At 40.3% G+C, this 21,047-nt stretch overlaps 1 protein-coding gene across 1 annotated transcript in view; it reads left to right on the forward strand.

Moving 5' to 3' along the window:
* Positions 1-734: 734 nt before the first annotated feature.
* T265_09283 (hypothetical protein) overlaps positions 735-21,047 on the forward strand; it is a gene marked incomplete at both ends in the record, with an annotated part of 108,599 nt that continues 88,286 nt past the window's right edge. The window contains 6 exons of the mRNA XM_009175311.1: positions 735-775; positions 814-888; positions 7,439-7,648; positions 11,415-11,478; positions 15,734-15,763; positions 17,935-18,102. Coding sequence (XP_009173575.1) covers positions 735-775; positions 814-888; positions 7,439-7,648; positions 11,415-11,478; positions 15,734-15,763; positions 17,935-18,102 — 588 coding nt within the window. The remainder of the gene's footprint in view (positions 776-813; positions 889-7,438; positions 7,649-11,414; positions 11,479-15,733; positions 15,764-17,934; positions 18,103-21,047) is intronic.

Consider the following 21,047-nt stretch of genomic DNA (forward strand, 5'->3'; position numbering starts at 1 on the left):
AGCAGTAACATTATCTCAGATGTCCGAACTTGGCTCGAAAACCTCCCGGCTCTGCTGGCAGTCGATCATCTGAATCTACAAACGCCTAGCCGTTCAGTTGTGCAAGCGCAGTAAAACCACGAATTGTAATGGACTGTGCTTTGGTCTGAACTGTGCTGTATGGAGAAGGTTGAGTTTGTTTACATTTCAAGCTCAGCGTCGTCTCAAGGTTGTTTTATCCGGTAATTCAAAAAATTATCTGACGATGAGCCTGAGATATACCCTGGTAACGCGAATGACTTTAATTCCTCATTCATATAAAGGGCGAGCAAGTCATATTTCTGCTTGGTGCCGATGGAGCTAACCATGTTGGAACAGTGGTTCAGGAAAGTGCCAAGGGCGTCAGAATTAAAACCAATATACAGGGACAAGTACGGTGATATCATTCCTGATGAGTATCATAGGAAATGTTGCTTTTTGTCCTTTTTGACCGAATCGTCCGAGATACACCAGTGCGCAAAAGGATAGACGTGGACAACATGATACAACTTACGTATAAGTCTAAATATTCATAATTAAGCATTTTCTAGTGATCTTTCCGCGTTAAATATTCTCGAGAATCTCAAACAAAGATACTTAAATTCAAAAATTTATGTGAGATTGTTTTTTAAAATAATTTCCAAAAGACCTACATAGGAAACATTGTGTTAACCGTTAACCCGTACAAAGATTTATTAATAGATGGTCCAGAAGTGATGGTTCACTACTTCAACCGTCCGATATCTACGGTTCCTCCGTAAGTGGTTGGCGTCCTGATACATTTCTTTCTGACAGGCACCTGTATGGTTTGGCAGAGATGGTATACCAGGCAGCAGTACATGGAGATAATGATCAAGTTGTGGTCATAAGGTGAGTTCAGAAAAATCCCAAAAAACGTCTTTCGAATAATTGTTCAACATCATGGAATAAAGGCCTTGTCCATCGTGGCTGTTTGCTTTCAGTTATGAAGGCATGAGGTCATTGCGGGTGGCCGAAATGTTGCACTGATTTACAAATAGAACAACTTACGTTGTTCCTATTTTATTGAAGCTCAGGTTTCAGCTGAAAATCCATTTCTGTGATGGCGAACGTAACCGTGTTGAAGAAATGATTAAAGATTACAAAGCACTCACCTAGTCTTGAAAAAATTTAGCTGAAATATAAAAATTTTATCCTTGTGTATCTGTTATGCCTGTCATGACAAGTGAATGTTTGCGGGAGGATCTTCTGTGTCATATGAATGGAAGACCATCTGAGATCCTACAGCATACAGTTGTCAGACTATGCTACTCTTTTTGAGTCATCCGTTATCGTGAGGTTCTGAATGGTCACCACGCCAAAGTTGCATTCCGCCACAAAATCATGCAGAATTTGGAACTCCAAGTAAAAAACCTTTTTACGTTAGGCGAACGAATAGAGAAAACACCACACAATTTCTTCAGCAGCCTTGAAATTTCCTGAGATTCAACTACGTGAACATTTCTCATAGTTTGTACTTATTTAACCTAGAACAAAATGGTTTTGCACATGGCTCACAAAATTTCATACTTGGTGAAGCTGTTAAGTTAGACAGTATTCTTCCCTATAGGACTAAAGAAGGACAATAGGGCATTTAGTTAAGCTCATGTTATTCTAAGGTGTGCCGTCTTTGAGAGCGACTTCGTCAAACATATTATTTTGATTTATACCTAAAGCTGTTGTCATGACCCTCTGCAGACGAAAAAGCAAACCCTTCCAAAGCTCGACAAGGTCTGCCGAAAGTTTTATCATCCTACGGGTTTAAAACACCACTCATGTTGGTCACCACTATGCAGCGGCTAATTTCTTGCCATTTAGCCTTTATGTCACAGTAAAGGCTATCACAATATGTTAGTGGGCCTCTTCGGTTCGGGTAACAGCTTTCAAGGATTTCCGAAATATCTCGTCCTAAATTTCAGCGCTTATTGGCCGTAGAGCACTCTTACGGAACAGTTAAGACTAAATAAGAACTTCGAGACCAAAATGTTGCACACCACTGGCTCTGTGTAGAGCGAACCTTTCTAGTCACAGCATGCTGAGCGTCAAGAATAAGTCCGATCTGTTGGTTATACAAATGTATAGTAAGCACTGTCAATGAAAACACTGAGATGCCACCTTACCGGTGAGTAAAAAGCGTGGTTAATATGAGCTTTTTAGGAAACAAAGTTGTGTTTATTTCTGAAAGAAAGCAAAGCTTAGCATCTACTGCATCAACTCGTTGGTCAACTAGTCGGTGGATTGTGCAATATGGAGATCTTTGTCAAGTAATTTTCATTACTCCGAAGTACGTAACTTTGAGCATCGTCAACGCAGCAAAAAGCCAAATGTGGTTCTGAAATGGTGAAGATCAAGTGTTTGGTGAAGGAGTTAAGTGCCAACACAGTTTGGTTGGTTGTTTAAGAGAATGTAAACATGGAGAATAAAACAACATATTTTGCCGTAACTGTAAAAAATGCCCGCGTATTTTAGGGGCACAAATACTTGTATGGACATAATACACCACTTTGACAGCCCAGCACCAGTTTCGCCACTCTTGAGGCTCATCAGGTTGACGCAGTTACCAAGTTTTCGTCAATCTTATGTTCTACTTGCACCCGAATTTCATAAACTTGGTGAAGTACACTCATTTGCATACCAGTTTGCTTTTGACAAGAGTTCCATCTGAAACCTAATTGAATCTCTTATTTGTGATGTTTATGGGTTAAGGTAGAACACAAGTTTGACAGAAAATCAAGGAGTGAGCCTACATCTCAAATGTCGTGTTAACTGAAACACGAGGAGACCTAGTGCAGCACATTTAGTTACTTAATAACAAAAAACGAAATATCCAGCTGGGTTCTGGGTGGGTATCCCGTCAAAATCAAATTGGTATGCAAATGTGTGTATTTAGACAAAAATATTTATTAGACGGGTTTATATACTTATATGGAGAAGAAACATTCTAGTCAGGCGTTGTGAATAAAGCTGACGGGAATCTAGGCAATGATGCTTTGGGCTCGGAGCAGGTTGATAGTCTGTATTTTTATCTCTAAATGCTGCGTTTGTTTTGCGTTGGGCGCTGTGATTCACTGAGCCTGTGATGTTTGCTGTTTGTGCTATCTTGTGGTTCTAAAATTAAATCCGGTTGATGTTGGGTTATAAAACTTAACTGTATGCTCAGAAACACCGTGTTTTTAGTAGATCCATACTAACAAGTGTCAAAGTGGAAGTCTTATCAAGCCCATTGTAATCTAATTTCCGATCTTATCTAATTTCTAATTTTTGAACTTTCCACCGGATTGATATTCATTTCGTATGATAGCAGCAGCGAGATACATCAATTTGTGGTTTGCAATCTTAGTTATATGGAGTGTTAAGTTGTCTATTTCATGCAGAAATTTACTATCTTTGAGATCTTGATCTATGTCAGTGAGCTTCAGGTTTTATTTTAACCTCGCTAGAATTAACGCGGAATTAACGCTAGGATTGACGGCGTAAACTGCCCTAAAAGTCTCTATCAGGAAAAAAACTTTATTATTAGCGCAGCAAGTTTGTCATAGAGCCATTGCAAATGGTTAATTTCTGTGCTTAGAATGTTCATTTGTCGGTCCCAATTAACGTGTTACTTTCGATATAAAATAAAGCTACTTCGATTTATCTGCCTGCAAGGCTGGTAAAAACCACTGTAAGTTTGATCAAACTTATTGTGCTTTTGTACGCAACGCGAGTGAAGTCCATTTGCTGTGAAGAAATCAAATACTCTAAAGGCACCTGATAAAGGACATTTCTACTCTTATTCCTGAGTGTCACCCTTCCATCTATTGGTCTTTATAATGTACTGATATGAATCCGTGTGGTAGTGAAATTTCCTTAGAAGCCTAATTTGATTTGCAACGTAAGAATTTCAGCTCCCATTTAGGTAGGCCGAGTCTTGACGAGTGAGCAAAAGTCCCATTTTAAAAGACAAGGATAGGATGAGAAACCTCTTTTCGGTAAGTTTTCTACAGACTAGACAGTTGAAAAGGCTAAGACAATGTGATACAATGAAATCAGATAAAAAGCTGAACGATAGACGACTTGAACCTCCATCAAGAAACGCTTAATATGCGTCACCAATAGGATGGATTTAGGTTGCTTGTGCAGACTGTGCTGTGGTTGTGTCCAATGAAGAATGCGTGTGTAAGAAAAGCTGAGCTGAGCTATGAGCAGAAAAACAACTGAGCAAAGAGTTTTGTCAGTGAATAGTTGGGTTCCGATGTCGGATCTCAGTAGTCTCAGTCACTGCAATAGCACATGCCATACATAGCTGTGATAATCCACCGGGGCTTTTGTAAACGTTTTTTGTAACATTGGCTAGGCACCAGGCTGTGCTCCATGCCTACAAGCGGCTACAGAGACCATCAAGAGTGGCTTGCGTCTGATTCCTACCTAGCGCTAACGATAGGCATTGTACCGGATGTACCGATAACAGCAATCGGTTAAAAAAATTTGGGATGTCCTCGGTTTGTTGAACCTTTTGGATATAATTATTAAAACTATTCTGTTGTGTCTCCGTAACAAGTCGATTGCTTTGGTAAGGAAGCCAAATCTTGACGATTATAGATAGAATTTCCACAAGGTCTGATTCCGAGGATAAAATGGACAGGTAGCCTGCTTGAACTCGTAATTGATGTCCACCACGTAGAGCAAATTACGTTAAATATTGTTATCTTTATATCTGTAACTGTGAAGACTTTGAGAAAATCATGTTTGTCAGCGCACCTTAGTTGTAAAACCTTAATATCACAATTGAAGCATTGTTTATGACTGGTATGTGAACGTTATTCAAATGTGTGGTTTAATGTCATTATAGTAATCCAAAGTTAGAGTTGTGTAGCCTATTTCATTCTGATGATATTATATATTTGTTCCCACTAGCTCTTGAAAACCCTGCTGAGCTTTAAACAGCAGGTATATACAGACCGTGATTTGCACTTGTACACATTTACACATGCCGGTGCGTAAACGTTTCTGCAACAAAGCCATAATGCTTGATATAGGTGTTGTTTAAAACATGAAAGGATAAATTATTCGTCGAATGCAACAGTCAAACAGGCACTCTAATTTCAAGCCTAAATTTGATTATGCTGATGGTGTCTGCTATCGTATGTATGCATTTGTATGTATGTAGTAGTCGTAGTTGATACGTATTGCGTTATACACGAAAATATTTTCCCCATTGTAATACTTCAAATTTCGGCCGAAATCCAAAATGCCACGGACCATAACTCATAATTATAAATCACAAATTGTTAGTCAACAAACTGCATGCGCCTCTATCGTAGCTGCAACGTGCTTATCAATTAGAAAGAACAGCTATTCTATCTTTCTGACTCAAATGCTTCCATAGCAGTGTAGTTTTAATTTAAAGCTTTACGAGAGCCATAACAACAATAAGCAAATTAATAGGGAGAATTTCAAAAGTGGTTCCATCGACTATTTAAGCAATAACAGTTTCAATTCTAACCCAGAATAATTATCACCAGCATACGACGACCAACCCTTGTGCAGATATAATCGTAAAAGAAGGACACTAACAATAGAAGGGCTCGGCACTAAAACAAATATTACAGCAGAATAATTTGGAGAGGGAATCTGAGGTTTAATTCTACAACTGAAAATTGGTATAAGTCTATCAGAAAACATAACTGGAAACATAAATATGAAGACTCACTATATAAAGCCAACTTTGCACGTCAAAATGTGATCAAAAGTGAAGTCTCACAAACATTGGTTTACTAATGTCTTGCGGATCATTTTCTAGATGTCACTGCAACTAAGCACCTTGCCAAATTTTGTGACATACTTCATTCCATTCACCCAAACACGTGACTTATCAGAATGAGGGTTGATCTTTCTAAATATTCTCGTCAGCATGCGCCCTGGTAGGACAATAAAACGTTCAGATTTTTGCACATTGGTATCCTAAATATTGTGGCCCTTTGCCGACATCTTGTGAGCGTTTCTTTAGCTTAGATCTTGTTCAGAAGCACAAAAAACAAGGCACAATTGTAAAAACGATATTTTTCGGACGATGGGCGTACCAGTGGAAATCGGGAACTTTTTGTAAAAATCCATACAGCCATCAGGCCTTAAAAGCCATAACCTATGAAGACAAACTAAAACCAACCTGCCTCTTGCCTCTGTTCATTAGTTAATATTCTGAAGAAGGATATCACTCATATCGAGAGACGGTGTCTCGGCATGCATAGCACGTGACCGAGCCACTGCATTTGAAGGCGCTGGATGTTTTGCACGACTGAATTACCTACCACAAAACGAATTACCGGTTTTCTAATTTCCCCGTTGTAAATTCGTTTACTTCATTCAATACCACGGAGTCTTCTAAAGGCACTGGTGATAAAACTTCTGAATATAGCTCACAACCATACAGCAGTATAGCTTTTACTGAAGCGCTTTGCGCTGGACATTTGAGACCCAGTCAAGCAAATTAACAAACGTGATTGGGGGCTTGAGACGCACTTCCGCCAGAGCTAATACAACTGCGGATACTTTAAAATCCTCCAAAAACACCTGTGTCTATCCCCAAAATGTAAGGGGCACGTTAAGAGACTACACGTTTTGAAGTCTGACTTTGCAGTTTGGACGTGCAAGGCGCATTGCGGAAGATGGTATGAAGGTGGTCGATCCATTCAAAAAAACTTATGCTTTGTTTTCGTCCTCACAGGTGAGAAAGATATCTTCTGCATACTCAATATCGACATGATTCTCATTAGCAAAGATTAAAAACCCAGGTCTTGAAGATTGCCACCGTTCGTCTTGTTATTTCAATGTTGATGCAGTTGGACAACAAAGGGGAGGGTGAATATCTTCGGCGGGCACCTTTTTTTGTAGCCTTTAAAGAACTCACCACACACTCACTCGCCGGGGAGTACGTAATTATGCGGACCGGATTGCGCGTACAAGCGTCTTGGGCATACTATATTGAAGAAGTTTAGTTAACAGTACTAATCGATCGACAGAACTGAAAGCACCATTGAAGTCAAGGAGCACCAAAAATGCAGACCTCTGTACGTATGGCATTGCCCTAACACCTGACGGAGTATAACGGCGTGGTCCAGACAGAAACTGTTAAAGGTTAATTTTTCAGTGGCAACCATTTTTATGCAACGATTCATATCACCTGTTGTGCACAAAAAGTTTATTCTTACTCTTCTGCTTTCTTCCTGTTGCTCTCAATTTCTGCAGCTCAGTTGACACACAGGTGATGAAATTTAATAAAATAGTACAAAATTGTATTCAGAATGGACAGGCTTACACTTTTGTTGCCAGTGACTGTACTTGTCCCCTTAAAATTTGCTTTAGAAGTGTCTTTTATTCCAAGCCAGCAAACAACAATATTTTTCTGTCTCCTGTTTCTTAGTGGTGAATCCGGATCCGGAAAAACGGAAGCATTCAAAAGAATCACGCGTTATCTGGCAGCTGCAAGCGAATCTCGGGGAACTGCACTCAGTTCCATAGCCAAGCGCGTTTTAGAGAGCACACCTTTGCTAGAAAGCTTTGGCAATGCAACTACCTTACGAAATGACAATTCGTCACGCTTCGGCAAATATGTGGAGATATTTTTCGCAGAGTAAGTGCCTTGCTCTTTGATTGTGCTGAGCCTTCAAAGGGAAATGGCTTAACGGTTACATATATATATATGTATATATAAACATTACTCTAAAACACAGCACGCAATTCTGGTACATCTTAAGCGTCAACCACTTTACGAAAGCACTCGTAGGAGGCTTCGCCGATGTAACCGTTGCTGTGCCTTTGAAATACTGACTCGAGTACATTTTTTGTAATGCCCTGATGCGTCAGTTGTCCCGTTACTAACATTTTTGTAACCAGGACTGCGTTTAAGTTATATGTATCCGCGTAGTTCTGACCAAATCTGCGTAACTGTAGTTTGTCGATGGCATGCGTCTGAAAAGTTTTGCCCGAATATTTATGTCTTATCCTAAACAGTTAGGAACGTTTAGACGCTTATTGAATCTATAATTTACAGAGTTGAAATCCTGCTACAGATGTACCGTATCATCTGCCAGTCCGTGAAGTACCATGGGGTTTTTTCACGTGCCTGATGGTCATAGTTTAGTTTCATCTTCGATAAAATGACAAATTTTCCACTAAAACATCTCAACCCATATCACACGTCATTCCACCCAGATGACACATGATCTCAAAGTTAGGTAGAAACTTTTGGGCTATCAAATTCGAGATTTTATATTAATAAGTCGCCTAGCGAACCACCGTGAAACCAATACTTGTTACACATTGTGTACAAAGAGACGGTATTGCCAAAGTTTCATTAAGAGGCAATCACAGATTAGCCTTCCTCTAGTGCGTTATCCCAGATGGGCGTTTTCATTAACCGGCTACATTTGTTTTTGTCCGGATTTCAGAGCCACAAGTGACACTCATTCAGTCAAAGTAACATTGATACAGAAATTCTGATGCAGTGTGTGCTTTTCATTCTTCGCAGGAAGTTTGTGACAATAAGTATTCATCAAAAAGAAATTCACCCCAGAATCTGGATTATGAAGTCTTCTTAACAGCAAAGATGTGAAGAATGCCTTGGGAGCCTGTTAAGGCGTATTGGAGTGCATGTGGTATTGTGAATAGTACCCAATAGTCTATAGTCCCAGAAGGTGGGAAGCTTATAGCGCAATATGTCAACAGTATGTTTGCCTTTTTATTTATGGACGTAAAATATGTAATTCCTATGCGATCGAACGATCTGACTGCACCCTTAACGCAGCCGCTTTTGTGATTCAATGTAGCTTCGTTGGATAACAACCGTCAGATTATTAGCAGCGTGTAGACCGAAAATTAGAAGTCCGCATCAACTACCTTTAGAGTAGACAAGAAGGCTCTTTTGAGAAACAGTGAAGGGCAACATGAGGCCTTATGGCTAATTTGCATTGAAGGAGGCTTGTTAAATGCTTATGAATAACTAATGTAGTTTCGCGATTTAACAAATTTAACACAGCCAACAATCGGCTATCCGATAATATGCAGCTGTTTTGCTTACGCAACGCATTCGAAAGTTTCAGCATGTGAGTGCTTGTGAGTAAGCCTGCGCGACACGATCCTGTCCGTTGCTAGCGAACAGTGCTGCCGTTGAAGCGTCCCGCAGCCATTTCTGACCTGCTGAGTAAACCGAACTGCAGAACTTACATGTCCACCTTTGTAAGGATGCATTGCTCCGTTGGACTTGAAACTAGTCATTGCCAGTCAACCATTTTTGTAGCACTCTTGGAGCAGACTTTCGTTAAACAAGAAGGAGCCACGATCCACTGTAAAAAATAGATACAGACCGTTTTGGCCTCCTTGACACGTACGCGAACACCTTTCCAGGCAGATCAACTATTTTTAAATGCATTTCAGTATCCCACATTTAAAAGAAAGGTTTTGGCACCAAAAATGTACTTTTTAACCTTTGAAATACTCCAGTAAACGTTAGCCTAGCTGCCCTCATCTACTAACCCACCAAATCTACATGTTGTGTTAACCAGTATATTTATAAAAGGAAAAACGGATCTAGCCTGGGGATAAAATGTTTTTAAAAGGTTGAAATGCTATCGCCTACCCATATTGCCTGGGTGAATCGCTGCGAAGAAGTAGCTCATTTGCTGTTTCTCATACTTTGTGTCGAATTGGAGAGTTGTAGAAGCATGCTTATGCAGCTGGCTGTCTTGGTGGGGTAGATAACTAGGAATCAGTTTTGAAAAATCAAGAAGGTCATTATTATCAGCTCTAGTACAATAGTGAACATACAGTTAGGCGTACGTCACCCGGTAGGCAGGACGGAAATAGTGGTATAGTGCGTACGGCAAATAAACGAGTACACAAGCTGTTGTTAATGAGAGCACGGAGCTTAAAGGCGCATGAACACTTCATCTCGCACTGTTCGCGGTACTCTTTTGTGGTAATCATTCACCGAATGACCAGTTTGGTCAACCGTCTTAGTATGCTCACAATCAGGATTTCGTGAGCGCACACGATTCACCAATTGCAACTGGTTCTTTATGGACAGAAGGGGCTTTATAACAATTTCTATGAGCAGGAGAGGAGGAGAAACGACATGACTGGAAGTGTCATTATCAAAGAAGCCATCCGCGCTTACACAAAAGTCACACGCTAACGCTATGTCATGTTGTACAGCAACTAGAGGATCTTCCGCCTGAGATCAATCGCGTCAATCACGAAGCACATGACTTTTTATGATGTTCCGAAACCCGTACGTAATAACTTTGATTAATAAAATTCTGACAGTATGTTATATGTTAACTGCATTTTGACATCCTAGACAGTAACAGTCAGAAAATAAGTCATACGGAACGTCTAGCTTTTGAAAACCTTGACAGAGCGACAACTGTTTTGTGGTTGGTGTAATAATTCTGTTTATGCAACGTGCAAATATTCGATGATGCCAAAGCAGATAGGGAATAAGTGAGCTCGTGATAGTTTGTCGTTTGTTCGGGAACTCAACTTGGTTACTTTGCAATGGATTTATTTGACGTGGTATTCTGGCTGCTGGATTTGTTTAGCCAACTAACCTAAAGGCTAATAAGGTTGCTTGATTTAATAGGTTATGTTGGTAGATCGTCACGTAACTGATAGAACTATAGACGTTGTAAGTACAAAACAACAAATAATGAAATATAATTTGAGATGAAAATGTTGATGGCTCAGGTAGCTTAAATGGTCGTTGGTTTGTTCGATAACAGGGCTATTTGATTGCAAATGCTTCATCAACAATCGAGGTGCCAACATCATTGCGTTGTTAGGAAGTGTAGTGGTGTGTAGCGATGTGTTGGTGGTTGAGATGTCTTTAAGATGTATTTCGTAAACATTCGACACCAGCTACAAAACCATGCACACAGCTACGCACACCCCTTGACTTGGCAGAGCAGAGCGAAAGTTCAGTAACCAAGCATCCTGGCATAGTATTCTTGGTAAGTTATTGTACTGCTGTGCTTTTAGAGTTTATTTCTCCCATGGCTTTAGTGTCGCGGAAATATTCAAGAAATATTTACGTTGTGAGAGCACTTAAAAGGCTCGACATGCCCTAACTAGATAAACTCCGTGCAAACACAGCTCGGGAGTGGAGCTTTGATTCCGATATTCTCTCTGGTGTTATTAGTGAAACTAGCTCACTAGTTGTTTTCCGTAGCACCGTAACTACTCTAAATGACCAGAATCAATGGCCCCTTTGGGAAACGATGTAGCATGTTCGGACCCTTGTTTCACGAGTCAGACTTTTTTGAGTAGAAGTTTTCTAAAATCCTAGCTTCTGCTTCTTCATCGATATCTAATGGTGAAAACTTGTTTTGCTTTTTTCCGTCCAGCTCAATTATCATTGGAGCAAAAACTACCAATTTTCTTCTAGAAACCTGTCGCGTTGTCCGTCAGGTATGTTTACTCATTTGTAAGCAATGGCGGTTCCCAGAATGAAGTGTCATACATTAGACAGCACTAAGGATAAAGCCCCGAATATGACGTTTACTCTTAGCTGCAGTACGTGTTGTCTGCTACTAAGGGCTCACAACACGGCAGAGCGTGTCACACAAAAAGACGAGGATACCTAGAACTGGTCATTGATACAGAATGTGGAACATATCATTAGACTTCATTCAAGGGTGTTTTCCGCTTTATAAGAAGCAATAATTTACCACCGAAACATACTCAAATTCGGTGTTTTAAAAAGCTTTTGACCACCTTTGGTGGTTACACCATTTTTCTCTAATGAAACCTTCCGCCTTTCTTTATGAAAACCTAAAAACGGTACAGAAGAGTGCTATGTATGAATCTAAGGACAAGCAGTCGGATGTGATCTGAGCGCGTGTGTTGTACAAAACGTAAAGTTATAAGTTGTTCTTGTTCACCGATTTTCAAGAACCAATTTTCACAGTTTTTTGTGAGGCCAAGATTTCCGCCATCACTGGTCCTTTGCGGCGATCCGAAACGTCAGAGGATATACACGAGTATACAGAACGATTTACGGACCGAAAGTAAGGCGCACATAGGACACTGTTCCATATAACCAGTTTCCACGGAGTCACATTTCATTTCGAGGCCCTCATTTATTCTCCCTGAGAAATTGGACGTAAGTTGCCCGGAAATTTAAATGAAACCAATTTGGCCGTTCAGAGGAAACAATTTATGCCGTAGTGCACCGTGGAAGGTTACAATTGTTTCTTCATTTATATACTGATTTTATGTAGTCGGCTTTGTAATTCATTATAAGGACCAAGAGATACCTCTTTAGCCATAATTTTTTTATTTGAATCGTTCCCAGACATCAGTGTGCTTGATAAGAATCCCGAAGCCACTAGCCTAATCGGAGTAGGATCAGGTGTGGTGCATAGTAGTTGATACTCTACAACGCCGCAGTAACTGAATCACAAGTTCATTTGTTTGAGAAACTAATGAATGCTAAAACCCGATAATATGAGAATAGTAAAATTTTCTGGATTCTCACTCCTGACTTTCATCCTTTCTTGCAGGGTCCAAAAGAAAGAAACTACCATGTTTTCTACGAGATCCTTTCTTCCTTGGATGACAAGACCAAACAAGTTCATCACCTGGGAAATGTGGAAGATTATTACTATCTTGTAAGGGCGACTAATTATCAACATTTACCATCATATTTATCAAACCTTAGCCACTGTGGAGCTCGTACATTGTTGTGCTTCTCAATAGCCAGGAAGACACGTAGTTTCTGATAAACGTTCCCCTTCACGATCAAACCACCCTGCATAGTTATTGATGAGGATATTAAAACAAATGAAAAATAAATGAAAATTTCAAGCCCAGGCAAACCATTCTCAAATCTTGAAGCGTAAAAATTCTTCGACAAGAAGCATCCCGGCGCAAGATAGTCACAGCCTTTGGAGTGGCAAACAGGACAATTTTGTGACGCTTCTGTCATAACAAGGCCATTATTTCTTCTCATCAGTAAATCCCGACACTGGCGAAAAATGTCGAACTTCATGCTTTCTTTCTTGCTGGCATCCCGATGTTGATTAGCCTGCTATTCCGAGTTGCATGCAAGTAAGCGCAAGCGGACTGAAAGACAGCCACAACCAGTTGTTATGCTTTGCTTTTACTGATAGATGGTAAGTATGCCATAAACAACCGAACGATCGATTTTTATCACTTTAGATCCGAACACGCAATCAAATATCTTGCTGTGGTACTCTGCTCCGGTCGCGTGAAAAAGCCAAGGGAAACTGCCAACGCTATATGTTTCTTAAACGAGCACGAATACCACTTAACCGTGGACTATATGGACAGCAGGGTTTTCGGTTTTCATCTGCCGCAAAACACCCCGAGGGTTTTCACCTTTTATGCCGGGTATGCTGGTGTTTTGTGGGTCCTTAAACGAAGTTAGTTCAATGGAGAATGTTATCCACTGTGGCGTGTAAGGTTAGAAACAAAAGAATACTGCAAAGCTTCATAAGCATTTCGACCTTTTTTGACCTGCTGTTCCGGAGTCCATATCTTTACTCTTAGCTGCTATATGATTTTCCCCATCTAATTTTCGAATATTTCTCATAAGTTATGGGTTTAACTTTATTTGGAAACATACGTGACCTCGGATGCGTTTGCTTACACCTAGTTTGGCCGCAAGATTATTCAAAAAAACGCATAGTCCTAAAGACTCTGATAACTGAACTTAGAATAACCTAAATTTGTTGTTAACTGGACCTGGAATGACAGAGATGAAATAAAATCGGTGTGATTAACGTTTTACCTCTGCTTTTAGACTGATATTCCGACAGAAAAACATGAGTTGTATGAAGCCACAAAGCAATATAATGTCAACTCAGCTGATGACTTATGCAATAAAGTGGATCGCATTGTCTATAGAACCATTTTCAACAATTTCAAAGCGGGAAGTAATGACCGTGTTGCGAAGTGCTTCAAGACACTGGAAAGATTTTGTGTCAAACTGCTAAAACGGTGCGTTGTTAGCAAGAACCATGAACTTGGGCACATGCTCCAATACTTGATTTTCTACGTCATTTTCTTGAGCTACAATTCTGACCACTTATTGCTCACTATATCAAACACTGTCAAGTAAATTTTTCCCACACTGAATTGTCCGGCTAGCAAGTGATAATATTGTCTTAGTTTGTATCAATGTGGAATTGAAGTTCCCTAAAAGCCAGTATTCATGTGCCACCATCCATTTATCATTTTAGTGAGACAAAACACTACACCTAAATGTACCAAAAAGCCATAGACTCCATTAAGGTAAATGGATTAAGAATGCAATCTGCTTTGTTATTGTGAGCTGCAGATAGCAGTTTCTTCATGAGCAGTGAACGAGCCAACAGACATATGACAACCTAACGGCTATATGTGTAAAAATACCTCTACATCTATGAGGATTTCAGATTCCGGGCACTAAAGCCGTACACATTAGTTCTAAGCGTTGTTCAAACAACAACAAGCCTATGCGCTGAGAAAAAACAGTCCCTTTATTTGAAGCATATGTAAGTTATTTTATTAAGAAAACAAATTTAGCAGTTGCGCACTTAGTTCCCTTGAACTGACACTCTTTGTTTGATACAACCTACCCATTCGGAGGAATTCAGACTTTCAAGAAACTGCTCTAATAACCTAAGTCAATCAGAGTAATCGGGTCAGAGCTTTCCAATTTGTGACCTCTGTTCATGATCAAATACATGAGCAGCCTTGAATCGCATCCTCAGTTGGTACACTGTCAACTCAGGCTGCCATGCAGGTTGTTTGCAAACTGCTGACAACTTCCACTCATTCCAGTAAAACGCAGTACCAGTATGAGTGACACACTACAGTCCTCTCCATCCAGCTTGACATTTGACTGTCTGATTCATGCGAAAGATGCCTTGTGTTCACAACGGATGTCTCGCTGTCTGATGAAACATGTATATCAAAAGATGCGGGTTAATGAGTGCAAGTTTACAGTAATTTATTTTCTGATCCTTTACAAATTTACGGAGTCTGAAAAGTTGACGCGACTTTATGGTCCGTAATTACCCTTCTGTTTGTTCATTTTCCAAAATTCATTCAGCTGAGGACACTTAACCAGCTGCTTTGTAATAAAATCTTATGCTAATTTGCCCAGCTGAATTTTGCGCATCCCAATATTATGAACTTTTTACTTCTTTGGACTGAAGACAAGTTATTGGAACGATATTTCCACCACCCTAAATATCTTTGTTGACTGGGTGCGATATTTAGGAAGATAGGTTTCGAATTCAACTGTTTACGCTGTAGGGAAGGATCTAATTGTGAGCTGTTTTGAAATGGGTATCAGAATTGTCTGGGAGATAGACAGCCTCTTCGAAAAGAGGTAGGCCTTGCAAATCAGACTAAATAGCTTTGTTCGTAAGTTTGCTACATAAAAGTGAGACGGTGGCTTTGACACCTTCATTAGGTACATTTTTGACCAGGCATTTGCCTATGTACATGTGCGTATGTATATCCCATACATACGATCACTCAACGATAAAGCGGTTTATTGGTTTAAAATAATGGTATCCGAACGAAATTTCTCTCATAAATTGTATGAGAAGGAATGCATAAAAGCCCTACTGAAAGCAGCGTCACCGACAACCTGCCTTTGTCTCTGTCAAGTGTAAATCATTTTTGTGGAATCTTGATCTCTCCAATGTAGAGCTCAAATGACGAGCATCAGACGTCTGAAGTAAGACACATGTTTTACACATATTGGGTGTTTTCTGGTGGAGTGACGTTGAATTCTGAATGTGAACCGAGCTGGGTGCCTCTTCTCGCCCTAACGATCGTTAAACTAAACTGACACAGTTTCCACCCTGCTGTCATCCGGGTCCCGTTTTCTCGACTCTTCTGGGCTTGCTGTCGAAAGTTGTGCGTGTGTATGTGTGCATTCCTTACGTATGCGTACCACAGAGTCATCTGTTTTGGTTTACGAGTTCTGTCATGTTCACACTAACCTTGATTAGCTGTACGGTGAATCGATAATAAATTTGGTTAGGATTATCGGCCACCTGATTCAGGTGACAGTGATGCTCCTTTGGTGGTGTGGCACGAGAAACATGCAAATGATTTACCTAACAATGCAGCTAATCTGGATAGAAATTCGCTCCTCGTTCACACTATCCTTGTGCATGTACGTGACGTTCAAGTTTATGCAACCCGCAGCATCCAAATCACCATGAATATGTAGTTACGTGAGAATATGGCTGACGTAGATCTGTTCCACGCCAACGTCACTCGGAATGCTTATATATTTCAACCAACTCAACTCCGTTAACCCGAATACATGAGTCACATGGTTGTAGGAGTGGATCACCTCCAAAGCTGATTGCACTCTCTATGCAATCTCGTGTGCACTTTGACAGTACTAACCAACGGGTGATTCTCTGTTGGACGGGCGTGTATAAAATATCGGCATATGTTTATCAAACTTTTCACCAACTCCAGGGCTTAAAACTCGATATGAATAGGTGATATCTTGCAAGATTTGATCATTTTCAATCTGAGCAGTTCGAGTTTTATATTTTCCCTGCACATATAGAGTGTGGATGGCCTCATAAAACGAATATCCTGAAGCTGATCGCCAATAGCTTGAAAAAACCTAAAATTATGGAAATAGCCTACAGGAAATTTAGAAACCGATTCATTAACCAGTCCCAGAAATTAGTACCTTTCAAAACAGCAACTGCTTCCGTCAAATGTTTCGGACCACTTGGATCTTCTCATCGGCAGAGCCACGACATATATCTGGATATCATGATTCGTTTGGTACAGATGCTAAGAAATTCAATAAACACAGCTTTTACTCGCCACAACGGATGTGACTACATTCAAAACTGCTGTCCGACCAAAAGCGTTACAGCACAGCGTGGCCAGGAAAGGCATATCAAATATCGTCCTCTCTATAGTTCTGAAAAAAAACTCCTAAACGAATTATCAGGATAGAACCGTCGTTTCTTTAGAAGGCATCAAGGGTGATCAAACTTGGGTAGCGATAGTGACAATCCGCAGTCCTACTCATTAAACCGACCCATTCAGAACTCGAAGGACACTCCGACGACCACAATCTGAAAGAGCACATTATGTGACTTTACATGCTAGAAACGTGCCTCGGGCAAGGGTGCAGAGTAAGCTCTGGCCATATATTTTTCCAACCAGCTGATTTTAGGTTGCTAGCCATGGTTAAATGGCTCACAATGTATCCTTGACGGACAAGCCCTTTGCGGCGGCACACTGCGGGCAGTACGGTTTGTCTACACTGAAATCTGTGGTCAACTTTACCACAATATAATATATTTTGTAAGATTTGAATGCATGATAACACCACTCACCTCCTCTTTCACGGAGGTTGCAGTGTGAACATCTGGAAAAGTATGCAATCAGCTGCATAAAAGGAAGTGTCTTTTTCCGCTGAAGATTCTCACAATTACTCTATAAATTGTACGCCAGAGTCGAAGCACAAAACTAAGCTGTTCTGGATGAGCAAAAGACAACTCGGAAACTAGATGACTTCCCGCAGATTGGCTCGACTGACAAGCCCGTATTGTAAGACTGAAAGCTCAACAGGCACTAAGAAGTAAAGCACCAAGAATGGGTCAGTAAACCACTACATATTTTCACTTCGGATAACACTCCAGTTTTCCCCGTTCGGCGTCGCAGTCCTAGTTTCTTAGTAAACTTACCAGAGTGCGATCAGTGGCAGTCATAAGGTGAATGGTCTAGTTAAACTCACATTCAATGTCACAGTCATGAATTTGATATCAACATTTCACATTAATCGGGTGCTTGGAATTGGTTGGAATCATATGTAATTATTTTGGAAAATAATCTTCCATTTGATCTGTTTCAAATTTTACTTAGGGAACCAAAGCGACCTACACGTCACATTCAGATCTTGATGGACTTTCAATACTGCTCGACGCTTGGCACACGCTTGGATTGCCCAGAGAAGAAATAAACCTGTGTCTTCGAGTTATTTCAGCCATATTGCACCTTGGAAATTTGAAATTCAAAGAAAGTTACGATGGAGTAAGTGAACTGGTTGTTGTTCTCGCACGGAGAAATGAATCTAAAATTTGGCTAGTTCACTTATCGAATAATGGTCCCGAACACAATGACGTAAATATGAGAAATTATGGATTGTGTTACACTTAACATTGTGCAATTTATGTGATGAAGATACTACAAATGAGAGAATGCGTGATCGATACTTTGAAAACGTTCCCGTTCGTTAAATTTCGCGATGTACCATTATAGAGCGCTTTTTCAAAAGGATGAAAATTAAGTTCAGTATGATACACCATCATCTTGGCCTGCTGTTTTCTCTGCATAAGTTCTGTAGGAAGGTACTCACTGATGGAACACTACTAATGAGTTTACCAAAATTTCGCCAACTTAATGAGTAGTGCTTCTTCAAGAAACTATACTGCGATATCTCGAATATCGTGCGAACTAATACATCAGACGGCTTTTGTGCAGTACATTCATTCTCGGAACATCGTAGATGAGAGAGATAGCTTGGGTTCATTTAAGTCTCGTTAAAACTAAATCGTTTCGCAAATGCGTGCACCTCCTGAAATATCCATCTTTTTACAAGGGAATATGGAAGAATGATTTTAGGGTCTAAATGTTTACCTCGAATAGCAGCAGAAATTCATGGCGGTCGATCAGCAACTGCTTATCTCCAATAAATAACACCAAGTAGAAGGGCAATCAAGCGTAATCGGGACTTGGGCGAATTGAACCAAGTTATACTCCTCTAAATTAAATGAATATTATTTTTGACTGGAGCAAGTTCAAGATTTTGCTACGACATGAAGAGGTTCTCAACGATGCATCCTCTGGAGGGACTTTGTCTCTTTTCAAGGTGTCTAGTACGATTTATTTGGTAAAAGCCAGATGGCGCGATTGGGCACCAACAGAAACAGAAACAACAGGACCAACGCTCATACAGTGAAGTAATCGCGCAAATAAATAAAACTTTCCGGAATCTGTTCATGTTCCTCAAAATGTTCCTCAGGTCACACAGAATTTGCTGGAAAAATAGAATGGGCGCTTATTGAGACACTCAAAGAAAAGGCACAAGTAAATATGATGTTTGAATAGGACAGTTCTGCAAGTCAGATTTATTGCCGCGATTGCGTAGTACAAAACTAATGGCCATATTAAATATGCTTAGTTTCAGTACACCACAACTATTTTTCGTATTGTTGCTAAGGACGAGTTTTGTGCTATCGAATATCAACATTTTAGGGATTAAAGACGTTGGAGCGTTCCACTCGGACGTCTTAAAGTAAATTTTGACACTTAGCTCTGGTGTAGGTGGTTATGGGTCTTCAGAATTCGAGTTCACATCGTCCTGGTGTAAACAGTTCTCATCATTTCCTGGCACATTTGTTCTTTTGAGCCCGCACCAAATGGGCGAAACCGCTGAACTCGAGTTTCATTCTAAGTAATGCTATCAGCAGTGCATATCCCTGGCTTTGGCGGAACTGGAACTCCGTTCAGGTGATATACGAAACGGGCGCCTTACCACTTCTCCACCGCTGACGCTGGATGCGTTTGAGTGATCATGTCTGAACTGACAATTGCGTGAGCGATGTGATAGGCTTGCATGTCCTGGTTGCGTCGATCGACTGACCCCTATGTCATGACACTCCAGGCAGATAGCGACACGGACGTTCGAAACTCACTGGATAATTTTGATTAGTTGTAGGTGGTTGTTGAATCCGTAGAATTCGCTTTCACATCACTCTGTCTTGAAATGCCTTCATTCACTCTTTTTCAAACCAGAGTGGTTTGAACGCGAGAACTTAGATTTACCTGAATCAGGAGCAAGTAGCTGTCATTCGGTAAAGCAGGCAACGTGGCATGACTGAGTGCGTTCACTTATGAATTATGACTATTGTCGTTATTGATAATGAAAATGAAGTTTCAGTCCTGCCTAAACATGCGTTCGTTTTAAACCAAATCTCAAAGATATCAGTATATCGAAGTAGGGAACTGGTAGAGTATTTTCATATGGCGACTTCCTTTTGAACGCATTATTATGCCAGTGTTTTCATCAGCCGGCAGAACATTAATCTGTTCTGTTAAGCGGTTTGTCTCTGCATTTGTTCACCGGAGCCTTTCTACCGAGGATTTACGAAATTCGTGTCTACTTTGTAACACCTGATAAGGTTTGATTCTTATTGCGACTATCGTTTGTGACTGGTACCAAACGCATAAATTTATAACGTATAATGCGTAACGTATGCTGACTATTCACGCCCTCAGAAACTTTTTTGTGGTTATTCTAATAAATTAGGCAACTTAGGATAAAAGTTTAATTGATAACAACTCTACCGTCCTGAAAAATGGGATGCGTGTACAAAAGATAGAGTAAACAGTGAACCACAGAAACGTTGATGTGTTCACAAGCAGACCCTCGCAACTAGCAGTACTAGAAGTCCGGTAGCAAATTAAAGTTCAGTTACAGACTCCGGTAGGCTGCGTCGAAGGGAACCTTGACTAAGTGAGAGGTGCGTCTTCAGTATCTTCACTGCCAGTCAGTTCAATAGCTGTACAACCGAATTGCTTGTGTGCTGGTTCTCGAGTGAGTTGAAACTCAGCATCTGGTATAATGGAGTGAGGAATACAAGATTATACAATTTCTGCATCATATACGCTGCATACTAGCGTGTGTGAATTTTGATCAGTTTGACATTTACAACAAGTGCATTTGGCTGAGGTACATAACTAATTTTAACTCATAATTTTGACTTAAAAGTATGAGTTTGTCAGCTTATTCTAAATGCCAGTTTTATAATTCATACCCCTTATTCTGAGTTCGAACCGAGGACACAATAGTATGGTATGGCGATGAAGTATCCGGACGACCGAAGTTTGATTAGCACGAGACACTCAACATTTCAAACTACCCGGTTCAGAAGTGGAAAAGCCTTTCTCACCTTAATAGGCAAGATTTCTGTTGA

Source organism: Opisthorchis viverrini, assembly GCF_000715545.1.
Source record: "Opisthorchis viverrini unplaced genomic scaffold opera_v5_267, whole genome shotgun sequence".
Lineage (NCBI taxonomy): Eukaryota > Metazoa > Platyhelminthes > Trematoda > Opisthorchiida > Opisthorchiidae > Opisthorchis > Opisthorchis viverrini.